General features: G+C 48.5%; 5 protein-coding genes across 5 annotated transcripts; 2 read left to right on the top strand and 3 right to left on the bottom strand.

Moving 5' to 3' along the window:
• Window positions 1-1,386: 1,386 nt before the first annotated feature.
• RRI1 (COP9 signalosome catalytic subunit rri1) lies at window positions 1,387-2,805 on the bottom strand (the record flags this gene model as incomplete). The annotated part of the gene is made up of 7 exons (XM_036779107.1): window positions 1,387-1,531; window positions 1,580-1,641; window positions 1,691-1,825; window positions 1,881-2,273; window positions 2,329-2,511; window positions 2,564-2,615; window positions 2,672-2,805. The coding sequence occupies 7 exons, from the start codon at window positions 2,803-2,805 to the stop codon at window positions 1,387-1,389; spliced, it is 1,104 nt and encodes a 367-aa protein (XP_036628496.1).
• Window positions 2,806-2,964: 159 nt separating this feature from the next.
• LYS4_3 (mitochondrial Homoaconitase) lies at window positions 2,965-4,769 on the top strand (the record flags this gene model as incomplete). Its single annotated transcript, XM_036779106.1, has 8 exons — window positions 2,965-3,193; window positions 3,263-3,484; window positions 3,541-3,882; window positions 3,936-3,989; window positions 4,037-4,214; window positions 4,265-4,384; window positions 4,433-4,505; window positions 4,560-4,769. 8 exons carry the CDS (start codon window positions 2,965-2,967, stop codon window positions 4,767-4,769), a joined length of 1,428 nt encoding a protein of 475 aa, XP_036628495.1.
• A 327-nt stretch (window positions 4,770-5,096) lies between these two features.
• Window positions 5,097-9,269, bottom strand: PC9H_009606 (uncharacterized protein; the record flags this gene model as incomplete). The annotated part of the gene is made up of 20 exons (XM_036779105.1): window positions 5,097-5,165; window positions 5,233-5,382; window positions 5,436-5,614; window positions 5,663-5,774; window positions 5,821-6,024; window positions 6,077-6,232; window positions 6,284-6,411; window positions 6,472-6,850; window positions 6,901-7,071; window positions 7,124-7,282; window positions 7,343-7,528; window positions 7,581-7,802; window positions 7,866-7,954; window positions 8,006-8,120; window positions 8,171-8,290; window positions 8,349-8,430; window positions 8,481-8,645; window positions 8,693-8,915; window positions 8,974-9,135; window positions 9,188-9,269. The coding sequence occupies 20 exons, from the start codon at window positions 9,267-9,269 to the stop codon at window positions 5,097-5,099; spliced, it is 3,153 nt and encodes a 1,050-aa protein (XP_036628494.1).
• Window positions 9,270-9,464: 195 nt separating this feature from the next.
• Window positions 9,465-12,657, top strand: VPS34 (Phosphatidylinositol (PI) 3-kinase; the record flags this gene model as incomplete). Its single annotated transcript, XM_036779104.1, has 14 exons — window positions 9,465-9,538; window positions 9,588-9,674; window positions 9,726-9,827; window positions 9,880-10,023; window positions 10,070-10,190; window positions 10,240-10,326; window positions 10,378-10,458; window positions 10,508-10,741; window positions 10,794-11,075; window positions 11,126-11,392; window positions 11,443-12,040; window positions 12,089-12,163; window positions 12,221-12,235; window positions 12,284-12,657. The coding sequence occupies 14 exons, from the start codon at window positions 9,465-9,467 to the stop codon at window positions 12,655-12,657; spliced, it is 2,541 nt and encodes an 846-aa protein (XP_036628493.1).
• Window positions 12,658-12,679: 22 nt separating this feature from the next.
• On the bottom strand, window positions 12,680-15,285 carry PC9H_009604 (uncharacterized protein; the record flags this gene model as incomplete). Its single annotated transcript, XM_036779103.1, has 5 exons — window positions 12,680-12,912; window positions 12,968-14,728; window positions 14,787-14,889; window positions 14,943-15,060; window positions 15,116-15,285. 5 exons carry the CDS (start codon window positions 15,283-15,285, stop codon window positions 12,680-12,682), a joined length of 2,385 nt encoding a protein of 794 aa, XP_036628492.1.
• Between the last annotated feature and the right edge of the window lie 91 nt (window positions 15,286-15,376).

The raw sequence follows: 15,376 nt of genomic DNA, 5'->3' as shown, positions 1-15,376 counted from the left end.
AGTATCAGGTTTACGCATTACCTCGTGGAACACGGTCATATTCCAAAACCCATCAAAAAGAAATCCAAGAATCAGTAACAAGGCATGCTCACATACAACAGCCATCAAAATATCTAGACGCACATGTACAGATTCAACTTGGTTACGTCGAAGATAAATAAAGATCATATCCACCATAAATATCACTTGGTCGAGCAGTGTCACGAGCTGGACTTGCTTCATGCAAGTGTTGTAGAAAATAGCAATCGGTTATTCCTGAGTACGAAAGAACTCAACAAGCTTAAGATGGAATACGCGAGGCGGTGTTAAACTTTAGGCTATTATAGTTTGATCAGAAGCTTGTAGAAGTGTCCTAATGCACTCTAGTTGCCTTGGTAACAATCACTAATGATGTGTTGATGCAATCAATCAATAATATGTAATGATTTGCGCTCTATTGACTCTTTGTGTCTATTACTCTAGACATGTGTGAAAAATGTCCATCCCAGGTTCCCACAGGTACTGTTCTGCACGAGGCGTGAAAGTAGCTGTCCACTAAATCACGTCCGAATTTCATTAGCTCTGGAGCAGCTTGGGAACATGCCTATGGGTGGTCCCCAATGCGTGGGAACTGGGCGCTTAGCGTGCGACCACACAGCACAACTTTGTTATACATTTGTACAACAAGTGTGCACATCACTTCAACATCAAGAACAATAGCTTGTTCTCTTGAGATTGTTGAGTGAGCATCTGTCCATCAACTCTAATGAGGAGGACAAGCATGTGCTGAGTGAAAGAATAATGTCTACTCACTGGTTGTTGAAACTAATACTACTTGTAGCTAGGTAGCTTGAGGCACACATTTAGTAGTTCTGTGGATAGAGCACTGGCAGATTGTAGACAGATACAGGCTCCTTATATACTGTAATCTATCTATGATATAAATAGATCTGCAGTCAATACCCAGTCAGTATGACTCACACTGTTAGTAAGATCCTTCTATGAAGTTCTACTGCAGACACCAGTCTGACTAATGGTCATGGTCATGTGGAGGTGCATGTGCAACAGGGATTTTCACTAATTCTAGTGTGACATCTGAAATCAACTAAGCTAATCCTTTTCTACTTCACTTCAGTATTCTTGTAGGAACCACATTAGTCCTCTGGATTAGTGTCACCCTAACACCTCCACCCCTAATAGATGAGCTAGGAGCCCTTGATACGGTCCTTAACACAGGCCCTTAACAGGTAACACAAAAGTCAAGGAGAAGTGTAGCCAATAAGAACAAGCAACTGCCTAGTACTGAATGATCATGCAAGACAGTGAGAATATTGCTCACTCTTATTTCCTTTTATGGGTTACTAAACCTTAAAGCAAACTAGTACAGTACAATTGAAGCATAGCTATTCAGCCAATGCTCATCGATGCATCTACTACATCGGACACCTGGGCATCTGGAACTATGTTGTGCATCCTAGGCCTCATAGAGAAAATGACATCTTTGAGTACTTGTGATATCAGGCCATGTTGAGCTTCAATGGCAATCTTTGTGCTGCAAAATCCCGTCAATACGGCGACAATACATTGAATCGTATTTTACCTGTCTCGAACGCTTTTAGCGAGCTGATTATCTTCTTTCTTCTTACCGTCTTCTTTATCCTTCTACGGGATGATTAGATGGCATAGATAGCATGGAGTAATCGAGGGAGACCTTGTTAGCCAATGCTCCGTCCTTGTCTTTCACAGCAAGGGTGGGGACGGCAGCGCGCGTCGCGTGTACAGAACTTTGAGCTTTAGCGAGCTTTTGATGAAAGTCAGAGAGCTGTGATACTGCATACGCCCGGTTCTACATGCGCGAGGTATCAGTATATGGAATCTGGCAACTTCGAAGGGTCGCCTACGGAGATCAGGGGGCTCTGGCTGAGGGTGTTGACCCAGTATTTATTCCACAGCATGCCGAGAAGCTCGTTATCTAAACTCGATTTGAATATTTCAACATCTATGGGGTAGTATTGATTAGCGTGAACGCCGAAATCCTCGATCTTGCTCAGAGGAATCGACTGATATTCGGATGTGGTGGCATTTGGCGGTGTATAGTTTTCGGGATACGTCCTGAAGGCGCCGATGTCGACCTTGCCTGCAGAGATGGTGCGATTGGGGTCAATCACGACGGCGACGAAAGGATCTTGAAACTTTTGATTGTTCATTTGCGTATTGACGTCTATTCCCGAGAGCCAGCATCCATATCCTGGATGGGAGTGGTACCATCCTATGACATGCTCTAATCGTCCTGCCTGCGCGATTGTGCGATGAGACGCGACGATTATAAGAGACGGAGACGAGGCTCGCCTTCTCATTCCCGTTGACGTACTCGACCATGTACTCATTGGCTTCGTTTGCAGCATTAACGCGTGTCTCCGTTCCCTGCACAGGTAGAGCGAAAGAGTCCATGATGACGAGGGATGTGCCAACGACTTTGCCTTGCATCAGCCCCATGATCTCGTGGGGGACACCCGACCTGGCATGAATGACCTGAAACGAAAGATCGAGAGCAGGCTAGTACACGAAGAGCATAATAACATACCATCTTAATGAGCGCGATGGCAGATATCTTGCATGACTTGAAGTAGTGTGGGCTAATGGAACAGAATTTGGATCGGTGGGTGTGATTGAGGACGCGGGGACGACTCACTCTGCTTTCCAAGGAGCTTCACGGTCGATGCGCCTGTTCTCTTCTACATCGAATTTGAATATCTGATCCTGCGGCGATACTTCAAGAACATCGTTTGCAAGGTTGAAGGACCTGTACGCCGTGCTGGATGACATGGGCCTTGCAGTTGAACGACATTATGCATGTCCGTCACTCCAATCGGCCGAATTACATAAACCCCGACATGTGACCTGGGGTTAGAGTCACAGCAGATCCTCAAAAGACGAAACATATTCAAGGCTCCTCAAAAATCCCTGTCGCCCTCCTCCCTCACAATGTGCCCACACCAAAACGGAGACTCCCTGCCCACCGTCGACCGCGCTGAGATGGTCCCAGTGGATTTAACCAACGGAAAGGCCTCCGTCAATGGCAAGAGGGGAACATCCTACAAAAACAGCGCCGCTGCCCAGCTCGAGCAGCAACGCCTCAACCCTTACGCTCCCCGAGCTGCTGATTTCCTCAATAATGTCTCAAACTTCAACATCATCGAGAGCACCCTGAGAGGTTTGTCTTTGATCCTCTACTCCGCGCATCTTGATCGACTGACACTGAATAATCATCCCCGGCGTGCAGAGGGAGAGCAGTTCGCTAATGCTTTCTTTGATACCAAAACCAAAATCGCCATCGCAAAGGCACTCGATGCATTCGGCGTTGAATACATCGAGCTCACATCTCCGGCAGCATCAGATCAATCGCGACTGGATTGCGAGGCCATCTGCAAGTTGGGTTTGAAGGCCAAGATCCTCACCCACATTCGATGCCACATGGACGATGCCAGGATCGCTGTCGAGACCGGTAAGCAAGCTTTTAGCCGCGTGCTTTCGGGTATTCAAGCTCTACTGTGCCTTCAGGGGTGGACGGCGTCGACGTTGTGATTGGAACTTCGTCTTTCCTCCGCGAGTTCTCTCATGGCAAAGATATGGCATATATCACCAAGACTGCTATCGAGGTCATAAATTTCGTCAAGTCAAAGGGAATAGAAGTCCGATTCTCTACCGAAGACTCGTTCCGATCAGACCTAGTCGATCTCCTTTCAATATACCAAACCGTTGATAAGATCGGCGTCAATCGAGTTGGCATTGCGGACACTGTTGGCTGCGCCAACCCAAGGCAGGTATATGAACTAGTCCGAACGCTCAGAGGTGTCGTTGGGTGCGACATTGAAATTCACTTACACAATGACACTGGAATGGGTGCGCCGAACAATTAACTGTGTACCAGACTTACGTGCTTACTGTAAACTCAGCAATCGCCAACGCCTACACCGCTCTGGAAGCTGGTGCAACCCACATCGACACATGTAAGTCAACCTTCCATCGTCCAAACATTTTATCGACGTTGCCTTAGCTGTTCTCGGAATTGGAGAGCGTGTCGGAATCACGCCTCTCGGTGGCCTCGTAGCGTGCCTGTACGCAGCCAACCCCGAATACGTCAAGGCCAAATATAACCTCTCGATGCTACGAGAGATTGAGAATCTGGTCGCCGAAGCCGTAGAAGTCAATGTTCCATTTATGAATCCCATCACGTACGTCATTCAAACCACTCATATCGCACATCGGGCTCACGCCCTTGCAGCGGCTACTGTGCATTCACTCACAAGGCCGGCATCCACGCCAAAGCCATCCTGAACAACCCCTCAACTTACGAAATCCTCAAACCAGAAGACTTCGGCCTCACCAGATATGTGTCCATCGGGTAAGTTACCATCACCATCTTCTCCGTACCCCGGGCTAACATATCCAGTCATCGTCTCACCGGCTGGAACGCTGTCAAGTCTCGTGTCGAGCAACTTGGGCTCAAGCTGACCGATGAGGAGGTTAATCACATCTCTCAACGATCACCATTTTGATACTTACCCCACTGTCCCCAGGTCAAGGACGCGACAGCTAAGATTAAGGAACTCGCTGACGTTCGAACACAATCTATGGACGATGTCGACTCGCTCCTCCGTATCTACCACTCTGGTATTCAATCGGGCGAACTGGCTGTAGGTCAGAAGGAAGCTCTTGATCGTCTGCTGAGGAAGCACCGTGAACAAGCACAAGGCCGCGAGGAAACATCTGTCGAGCGATCTGATTAAATCTCTTGCACCAAAATTTGCATGAACGCAAAAACCGATCTACGTTGTACAACACCATCATTTACCATCTCAGTCGTTTGTACACCGCATCACTCGCTTGTAACTATCTATATACTCTTGCTGCATGTATCGCAATTTCCTTCACGCCGTTGAAAATGGCCAAATCGATGACAAGGTACATATATGTTTTAATGCGCGAGGACCACCCGATTAGTCCCTCCCCGGAAGTAAACCACCACCTCTGGCGATTAATAGATAGTGAGAGAAAGAGACCAGATATTATACACTTGAATTTATCTGTATATATCGATACGTACAGTAGAGCTATTACTTTAACTGTAAGAACATTGACTTCGATGCCTCCAGCGTAGTGATCTCGGCTTCCAAGGTCTTCCTCTGAAAACGCGAATGTAGACGGATATAATCAGCATGAGTTGAATGATTTGATATCATTCAAACGAACCTTTTCTTCGTTAACCAACCGGACATTGGCGGGAACGGTGTCTTCATAGTCCGCCTGGGACTCAACCTTGACGATCTTCTGCAGATTCAACTTGGCAAGGTCGAGCTTCTTGTCGCACTTTGAGATCTCCACATCGAGGTCCACAAGTCCCTATGCACCGGCTGGATGTTAGCGAAGTAGCGTTCACGGGTAATTCGACGTACCCGGACGAGCGTATGCACCGCGACAGTCGCAGTAACAATGGAGCCACCACATCCAGGTGGAATCTGAGAAAGGTCTCGAACTACTTGGGCACTCTTGCAACCTTTGGTTAATGTCACAATGGTAGGTATTTGCGATTCTAGGAGCTTCGCTTCTTCGTCCGTCTGGGCATGGAAGAAGACTGGTGGGGCGTTAGTGGGGGTCGTTGGAGGTGTTGGTGCCTACGTACATTGGATTTCGCTCTGGAGGTTGTATGAGGCTGCGAGCGAACGTCCAGTTTTCAGTGCGGAAAAGATGAGGTCAAACTGTTTGTCTGCCTCTTCGAAGGCAAACGCCGCATCCTAGGGTATTTTAGTACGAGAGCAGAGGGTATAGTGAACCACCCACGTGGACCGGGAACGAAGAAACCATAATGGAAGGAGTCGAATCGTTCGGGCGACGTGGCAGACGCTGCCAGAGTTCCTCGGTGACAAATGGCATGAAAGGATGCAAAAGTCTTAAACCATGATCAAGACACGTATACAAAGTCTGCTGCGCAGATCTTCGTACTGCTGGGGATGCAGCTTCGTCGGTCATGGGTTTCATGGCTTCCTAAAAAGGATACGTTATCCCTGAGCAAATGGCTTTACGTACCAGAACTTACAATATAGACATCGCACAGTTCGTACAGCCAGAAATTGTACGCAGCTGTAGTGGCATTCATGAAGTTTCTGTCGGCGAGCTGCTTGTTGATCTCCGCAGCAGCAATATTGAGCTTGTGTAAAATCCACTTCTCAACGAGACTTTCTAAGCCCGTTGGCTAAAATACAATTCGTGAATAAAAGCGATGATTAGAAAAAGGAATAAGAACCTTAGGTAAAGCTTCGGGAACGAAGGTTTGATCCAGTTTCAACATTGCGAACTTGGTTGCGTTGAAAATCTTGTTGCAGAATTTACGGTATCCTTCAACGCGAAGGATTTCAAGGTTGATATCACGCCCTATATTATACATATATACCATTAGCGTAGACTTCTGATCAAGGCCCTGTTATCACATACCTCCTCCGGAGTAAGCGCACAAAGCGAAACGCAAGGCATCCGTCCCACACTGAGGGATACCTTTCGGGAAGTCTTTCTTCTGGCCAAGCTTTGCCTTCTGGATTTCTTTCTCGTCCAGGTTACCCTCGTAAAGCTTTTCGTGCAAAGCCTCTAATGGGAGACCCTGGATAACATCCAAGGGGTCGATAACATTGCCCAGAGATTTGCTCATTTTACGGCCGTGGGCATCACGAATCATAGCGTGGCAGTAAACCTCCTCGAAAGGAACTTTACCTGTGAGATGGATGCCGAGAAGCACCATTCGGGCAACCCAGAAGAAAAGGATATCCCAGCCGGTCTCTAAGAGAGAGGACGGATAGAAGTCTTGGAGGTCGGGAGTCTAATCGGGGATGGTTGGAAGATGAAGGAGCTAAGGAGGCCTGCACGTACCTTGTCTGGCCAGCCCATGATCGAGAAGGGCCAAAGGCCTGAGGAGAACCACGTATCAAGAACATCCTCATCTTGCTCAAGAATAAAGGGCGCTCCATTCGCCACAACCTTCGCACGTTCGGTCGCCTCTTCGAGGGTGCGGCCGACAACCCAGTTTGCCCCGTCGATACGCTAAAGTCTAATCAACGAGATGAAAAAGCCTCATGATGGAGGTGTTACTCACATCTTGGTCCTTTCCTTCGATTCGGACAAAGTATGCTGGGCAACGATGTCCCCACCATAATTGTCTAGAAATGCACCAGTCCTGTATCCCTTCAAGCCAGCGGTACCAGTCTGCTTCAGACTGTTTCGGTTGAATGTGGAGTTCGCCGGCTTTTGTCCTCTATATATTATATAAATACTCAATCGCGGCAGATATGTTCTCTGGACTAAATCGGCTTACTTTTATCGCTTCGTCCGCTAAGGGCTTACAACTCACCCACCACTGAGGTTTGAGAAGAGGTTCGATAATGTCGCCGGATTTGCTGCACAAGGGTATCTGCATCGGATTGTCCTTCGTTTCAATATATAGGCCCAGCTCTTTCAAGGCCTTGACGACCTCAACCCTACCATGGAACCGTTTCATTCCCTACAATTTACATCTGAGTAATTGGAGTTCCATGTTATGGGAAAGGACTCGCCTTGAATTTCTCGCCCGCATTCTCATTGAAGGTACCATCATCGTTGAGAATATTGATGAAGGGAAGTTTATGACGAACGCCGACTTCATAATCGTTGGGATCGTGAGCCGGCGTAATTTTGACAGCTCCAGTTCCAAACTCCATATCGACGATGATAGAATCCGCAACAATGGGAATGCGACGGTCCACAAACGGATGTTTGGCAAATTTGCCGTGAAGGTGCTACATAGTTGTAGATCTCGGGTTAGCAGCGTGTAAATGAATGGCGCTTTAGGGACGGGCAACCTTATATCGAGGATCGTCAGGATGAACGGCTATTGCTGTGTCACCAAGCATGGTCTCCGGACGCGTTGTAGCGACGATAATCTTTTCGTCTACCCAGCTTGCACGTCAGTTGAGGTACCCAAAAGGGCAAGGAAGCGTACCTGAATCTTCTAGTGGGTACGCAAAAGATGTGATGACACCAAACTCGAACCTTTCTTTTGCATCATAACCGGGGACGTTGAGCATTGTCCGCCCCGTTAGTTGCTTTTGATCGACCTAAACGAAAATGAATCCGAGTAATCGACGATAAGAAACCAGCTACGTACTTCCAAATTCGACAAAGTTGTATTGAGTTGCACACACCAGTTGACCAGACGGTTGGCCCTATAGATAATCCCGTCTTCATGAAGGCGACAAAAAGTCTCTATGACTGCTTTTGACAGTTTCTGTAAGCGAATGAGCATGCTTGTATCACTCTCGAGTAATAGAAGCCTGTGTTTGCACCTCATCCATGGTAAATGCCACACGCTGCCAGTCATAACTTCCTCCGAGACGGTGTAACTGGTTGGTAATCCGTGCTTGGTAACTGTAAGAACATGGTAAGCCACATTAAATTAAAGGTACGCGTTCTCTTACTCGTTCTTCCAGGACATCACAGTCTCCAAGAATGCTTCTCGACCAAGGTCGTGCCTAGTTTTACCACTAGATTTGTACAGCCGCTTCTCCACAACGGACTGGGTTGAGATACCAGCATGATCAAATCCTGGAACGAAAAGGGTCGTCTTGCCAAGCATGCGATTCCTATACAATATCAAAGTCACTGTATACGTCTTTGTCGCGCGACGTACCAGCGTATTAACGAGTCCTGTATCGCAACGGTGAGGGCATGACCAATGTGTAAGCTACCAGTGACATTGGGAGGAGGTGAAGGGATGACAAAGCTCCCTTCAGCTTTGGGCTTTCCCTCGGAGGTCGTCTGAGGGGCGAAAAATCCTTGCGCACTCCACCAGTCATACCATGCCGCTTCTACAGCGATCGGGTTGTATCCTGCCGGCATAGGAGCAGAAAGATCTACAAAATTATCAAGCTGAGTCACGGCTACGTTGCACGGGTAGCCATTACAACGTACCTTTCTTCTCTCCCTTCGGCGTAGTGTTGACGAACGGCGCTTCCTCCACCTTCTTCTCCTTCTCTGCCTTGGCCTTTTTCTCGCTGCCTGGGGCTACTGCTGATTTGGATACTTTAGCAGCAAGTTTGGCCTCTTTCTCAAGTCGTTTTGCCTCTTTCTTGGCTACGCGTCGCGTTTAATCAAGATAGATTGCTCGGGATAGTGATCTACCCACCTGCACTCTTTGTTATCGGTGTCGACTCGCCAGCGGGAGTGACAGATACATCGCTGGGAGTACTTGCTGCTTCTTGGGACATTCTAGCGATCAGGCGCAGAGCTGGTGGTCGTCGAAGAGCAAGATATCGATACAAGATTGACATCCAAATACGGTCATGCAGGTACGAGTCACGGTGATGATGAGCTACAGGACACGTGATACCATGTCCGAATATGGCGCTTAAAGTTAGACTGCTCTCACTTGTACTACTACTACCCTCACGGTCACCGCGTCAATGGACAAAGACAGTAGAGATGACTTTACCTTTGCCAAGCTCTCAGACTTGAATATGCCTGTAACATTGCGAATGTCGGTGCTTGCACAAAATAGCCTGAATCAATGTTGAATGAACCTGTAGATCTCAACTAGAGGGCATGCGCAAACCCAAGTCCTTTCGGGAGATCCTGGACAACCCAGAGTTACGCTTTCATGGAGTTCAACTTCCGTATGGCTAATAGCTCTTCTATTGTATACTGCTAACGAGTTTAGATCAAAGGACACTCTCGGATCTATATGTTACTTGCCAACTGGTTGCCGACAACAAACCCCTCACGATTCCCTTTCGGACATCATTCAAAGCCTTCAAGAGTAACTACATGTGACGTAGCATGATTATCCTCGTTTTCGCTCTATGCTCAACATATTTGCAGATGGAATGAATGGATCACATTCCCGGTTCGCTATTGCGACCTCCCTCTAAACTCTCAAGTCACTTTCACCGTTTGGGACATTGCTGGTCCGAGGACTGCAGCTCCTGTTGGGGGCTCTACCTTCCGCCTGTTTAGCAAGAAATGGTAAATGTCAACTTCACGCCCTAATAATCCCTCTCAATGCGTACAGGACCCTACGCCGTGGCAAACATAGACTGTGGTTATGGCAGGGAGTTGAAGCGGATGGTTCTGTTGAGAGCTCGACACCCAGCAAGCTTGATGTTCGAGATGAGATGGGAAGATTAGAAAAGGTTCGCATCCCTCTACGAGTAATTCTACCATTCTCAAGCCCTCCCAAAGCTAGTTAAGAAGTACGAACGGGGCGATCTTCCCAAGTCTGATTGGCTTGATAAACTTGCCTTCCGCAAGATGGAGGACGTCCATGCTGTGCGATGCTAAATCTACTGCGCATTCGGTCCGTAACTTGACATTTTACAGGCAGAGACGGAAAAGTCTCAGAATTTATTCCTGTACATCGACTTGCCAAGGTTCGACTTCCCGGTGGTCTTCACAGAGCCAGTGGGTTGAACCCCTCTACTGTCCTGAACGAATTGACACTTCGGAATAGGAAATGTCAGCTCCTTCATCGTCACTAACAGTGTCTCCCACGTCGATGGTGCCTACTGCGGGCTCTATATCTTCCACATTCATCCACGAAGCACACCTGTGGGGTGTTGTTGATCCCGAAGTGACCCGAGAGAACCCCGTAGAAGACAAGCATCGGCGGTTGATTCGAAGTCATCGCAGCGGTCCGTACGACAGGGAACTGAAACCGAATGCAAAAATAAGAGATGAACTCGGAGTAGGTTCACACCCCAGGTGCCATGGCGCTTATCGAACTCGTTGTTGTATAGATCATACTCAACTATGCTCCGAGCCAACCGCTGACATCCGAAGAAAAGGATCTTATTTGGAAATTTCGTTTCTATCTCGTAAGGGATAAGCGAGGCCTTACCAAGTTCTTGAAGTCAGTGACTTGGAGAGATTCATCAGAAGTGAAGCAAGCAGTCGAAGAGCTACTTCCCCAATGGACGGAGATCGACACGGATGATGCCCTAGAACTCCTGGGACCAGGTACCGTAGACTCAAGGGTGCGCGCATTTGCTGTAAAGCAGCTAAGTCGAGCAGACGACGAAGTGAGTGCGACGTAACTTCCGTTTCTTTTTCATTGGTTCACGCAAAGCAGGAATTACTTCTGTATCTACTGCAATTAGTTCAAGCCCTCAAATTTGAGAACGCCGCTAGCGATCAACGGTCATCTCGTTCTGCGACAAGTGCTATTTCGTATGATGACAGCGGGCTAACGGACTTCTTGGTCCAGCGAGGCGTAAAGAACGCTGTATTAGGCAACCGATTGTATTGGTACCTCATGGTGGAAGTGGCTTTAGAAGACCAGGTCATTGCCAAGTTGTATGGTCGAGTCGTCTTCAAGTTCATGAATGATATTGTCAAGGCTAGCATCTGTTTTTTTGCGTACATACACGATTCATAACACTTTTCTAGACGGAGGGAGGCTCTGAGCGGCGGGAATCCATGCGGCGGCAAGGTTTGCTGGTTGAAACCTTAGCCAAGCGAGCGACAGAACTACGGACCTCGAAGGATCCTCGCCCAAAGAAAATCGAGAAGTTGAGAGCTTTCATATCTGATTCTAAACATGGGCTATCTTCCATGCCACCAATGCCGCTGCCCCTCGACGCACGCAAGGAAGTCACCGGCATCATAGCAGAGAAGTCTTCGGTGTTCAAGTCCAACCTATACCCGATGCTTCTCTGCTTCCAGTGCAGCGACGGCTCTGAGTTTCCCGTCATTTTCAAGGTTGGCGACGATATGCGGCAAGACCAACTTGTAATCCAACTCTTCACGCTCATGGACAGGTTGTTGAGGAAGGAGAATCTCGATTTAAAACTGAGCCCGTACGATGTTCTGGCTACTGGTCCTCTCCAAGGCATGGTGCAGTATATCCCCAGCAAGACCATTGCGGCCATCGTTAGCGAACATGGCACTCTTTTAAATTATCTCCGAGCAAATTATCCGGATGAAGGCAGCGTTGGGACCTCGGGTGTAGAACCCTCAGTTATCGATACTTTTGTAAGGAGTTGTGGTACGTGTACATTGCTTGCTCTGTCGATCTCCTTCTTATTTCCATCAGCGGGGTATTGCGTCGTCACGTACTTGTTGGGAGTAGGTGATAGGCATTTGGACAATCTCCTACTGGCCCCGGATGGTTAGTCTGACCGTCATCCGTCTATTTTTGTATTCAGGCTTACCCTTAGATCTCTAGGTCACTTTTTCCATGGTGCGTTATCTCACAGACCGTGGATACAATGACTGACGCCAGCGATAGTTGATTTTGGTTATATCCTTGGACGCGATCCAAAGCCTTTTCCTCCGCCCGTCAAGGTCTGCAAAGAAATGGTTGACGGGATGGGAGGGGCCCAATCACCTCATTATGCGCGGTTCAAGAACTTCTGTTTCACGGCGTTTTCCATCCTTCGCAAAAGTGCGAATCTTATCCTAAATTTGGTGGCGCTCATGGTCGACGCCAACATCCCCGACATTAAGCACCGAGATGTCCACGAACAGATCCAGGAGAAATTTAGGCTAGATCTGACAGAAGAAGAAGCGATCGAGCACTTCGAGGCTCTCCTTAATGAGACTTCATATCTGACCGTAGTATTAGATCGGATCCATGATCTAGCACAATATTGGAGAAGTTAGAATACAATTACGGTCTTGTTATCTACTCATCCTGTACGGCGTGTTTCTGCAACGCACGCCATATTCTATCCTCTAGAGAGCGTATAACGTCAGGCGAGGTGTTGAGGCTAGTCATGAAATAGGCCACATCCCCAAGCGTGCGGAAGTGAACTCCAAAAGGTACACCGCCGGGTGAAGGTGAGATGCGGCTTGAGTCCTGGGGTTCAGGGACCTTCAGTGAACTCAGCAAAGCTTGCGCCGACGTCGACACGTAGCCTAGATGAAGATGAATATAGTGTAGTTTAGGAATAGACTTGGTGGATATTCTTACCTTCTTCTCCTTTGAGTTTTACTACCAGGACCGTGCCCATGGACATAACTTCCTTAACTACATCCATGCGCGACAACTCCATAACGAAATTTCGGTCCCAAAGACTCCATATGCGAGATGACCCCGAGGCTTGCGACCAATTCTCCTTGGCTGTTATCCAACTTTCCGATGTCGAAAGTTCCTGGATGATTTTAAGTGTTTCGCTTGCAACGGCGCAACCTATTGGATGCGCTGTATACGAATGACCGTGTAGCAGAGCATCTGCTTTGCTGTCCCCCAAGAAAGTTTGGAAGATAGAGTCCGACGCCAACGTTGCCGCCAGAGGCATGTTTCCGCCAGTCAAGATTTTGGCGTGAACTGAAATGTCGGGCAAGACGCCCAGAAGTGGGCCGGTACTCTCCATTCCGATACGGTACAGACCAACGAAAACTTCGTCAAATATGATGGGGAGACCCCGCCAGCCGGAGGACGAGGTATCTTCGCTCCGTATGGTGTCTATCATGATTCTCTGGAAGAGGGGATCCACGAAGATCATGCCGCCAGCTCCCATGACCAAAGGTTCTAATACCAAAGCACCAAAAGTGACACCCTGGGCTTTGAGCTTTTGGAGGGTGTGTGTGATATGTTTAGAGTAGATTTGTGCCAACTCAGTTCCCATTCTCTGTTCGACATCGTAAATGGCGGCGGATGATTCGAATCGGAAACTAGATGGGTCTAACACTGTGCCGTCAATCCCGTTTGGCAAGGTGATAGATACCCGTTCGTCTTTGATTCCAACCGTTGGAGGATCAAACCAGTAGCCCTTCGCATTGTGCCAGTCGCAGGTGTATACGCCTTCCTCACAAGCATCCATAGCACCTATAGTATCGCCGTGGTAGCTTCCTTTGAGGCCCAGTACGCCCAGTCTTTTGCTATCCTCTCGTGAAATACCCGTGCGTGCGGAAACAGAACGCAGTGCCATTTTGAGTGCAACTTCCATGCCCGTGGAACCGTCATCCGAGTAAAATACTCGTGATGCCCAACCCCGTCCCGGACCCTGGAGGAGCTTTTCAGCGAGTTCGAGCGCCGGTAAATGTGTTGCTTCGGGGAACATTACGTGTCCGTAACGGCCACTCGCTCGCGCCGCCGCGAGAGTAAGGGAGGGATGACCATGACCGAGGGCTTGTGTCCACCAGGAAGCAGAACCATCGAAATCGGACTGTAGCAAGGACATAGTCGTTTTGGCTGGTGTCCGGCGTCTGAAGACGCTGAAGAAATCGGAGAAGGCGCTATCAATCACAGATACGTCGGACTCGCTCTTGACGTGTTTGTGTTGCACAAACGGCCACCAAATGGCGTCAAGGGTTCGACGAGGGAGGGAGTCTAGGGTTGCAAGCCGACTTTGATGGCAGGTGTCGAGATGAGTGACCGCGGGGGTGATGTCGCTTTCAGACGACTGCGACGCGATGCGCTCATAATACTCTTCAGTCAGGCTGGTGTTCAGAGTGGGATCGGGGTGCTTTTCTGGCGGGGTATCCACTGCGAAAGTGCGGATGCTGCGCGTCTTAAAATAGGATTCTAGGTATTCATAATTGCGGTAATAAGAATCCTTGAATAGAATGACGGCGTCGATATCGTATCCGCGCAATAAAAGCGATTCGTAGGCCGAAATGGTAGCAGATATTCCGCCTAGCCTAGAATCGCCGACCAGGATTGCAGGTAGAAACAACCGTCGATATAGGTCAAGCTGGGTAGTGCCGGAGATCCCGGGGCTGTGAACACCTGAGAGTTCGGTAAATTCGAGTCCGCGAGGAACTGTGATTTATTGAACAAGCCTTACCTCCCGCCGTTTCTACGTACATGTAGGTTTGCTTGCCTACTTCCTGGGCTTGTCGCTGAATAGACATAGAAATTGCATTGATAAATGTATCATCTGTGGGGGCCTTGATGACATATTGTAAGGTTCATTGCGGGGGAGAAGTGCCAAAGTAATGACATTATACGTAGCATCTTCACGAATGGCTGCTAGGTGCGGACTGACTGGATCGCGCAGCCGGTACAAACACTCGGCTTGAACGCGACGATTGCCCAGATTCGTATACTTCACGACGTGCCTACAAAGTAAATGAGTGAGATGAAGGCAATGTCGCGAAACGAACACCGGCTTACCCGTCGTCGGCATCCTCAGATGGTCCAGAGCTCACCGGCTTGAGGTAAATGACACGATCTGCCTTCGCTAGAGATGCCCTAGCGAGGGCAGTGGATATGATAGTTTTGCCGACATCTGTATTTGCACCGAATATTTGATGAATTCGGAGATGTTTAAAGAGAAGAGACATCTCATGTCCGGCGCTCACTTGCGAGATCGCATTATCCCCGCGTTATTTGTCCCGAAGGTATTTGGCAAACAACCACCACAGTCTCGGACAC

This window comes from Pleurotus ostreatus, assembly GCF_014466165.1.
Source record: "Pleurotus ostreatus strain PC9 chromosome Unknown scaffold_7, whole genome shotgun sequence".
In the NCBI taxonomy this organism is placed as follows: Eukaryota; Fungi; Basidiomycota; class Agaricomycetes; order Agaricales; family Pleurotaceae; genus Pleurotus; species Pleurotus ostreatus.
This window is presented reverse-complemented; position numbering and strand designations above follow the sequence as displayed.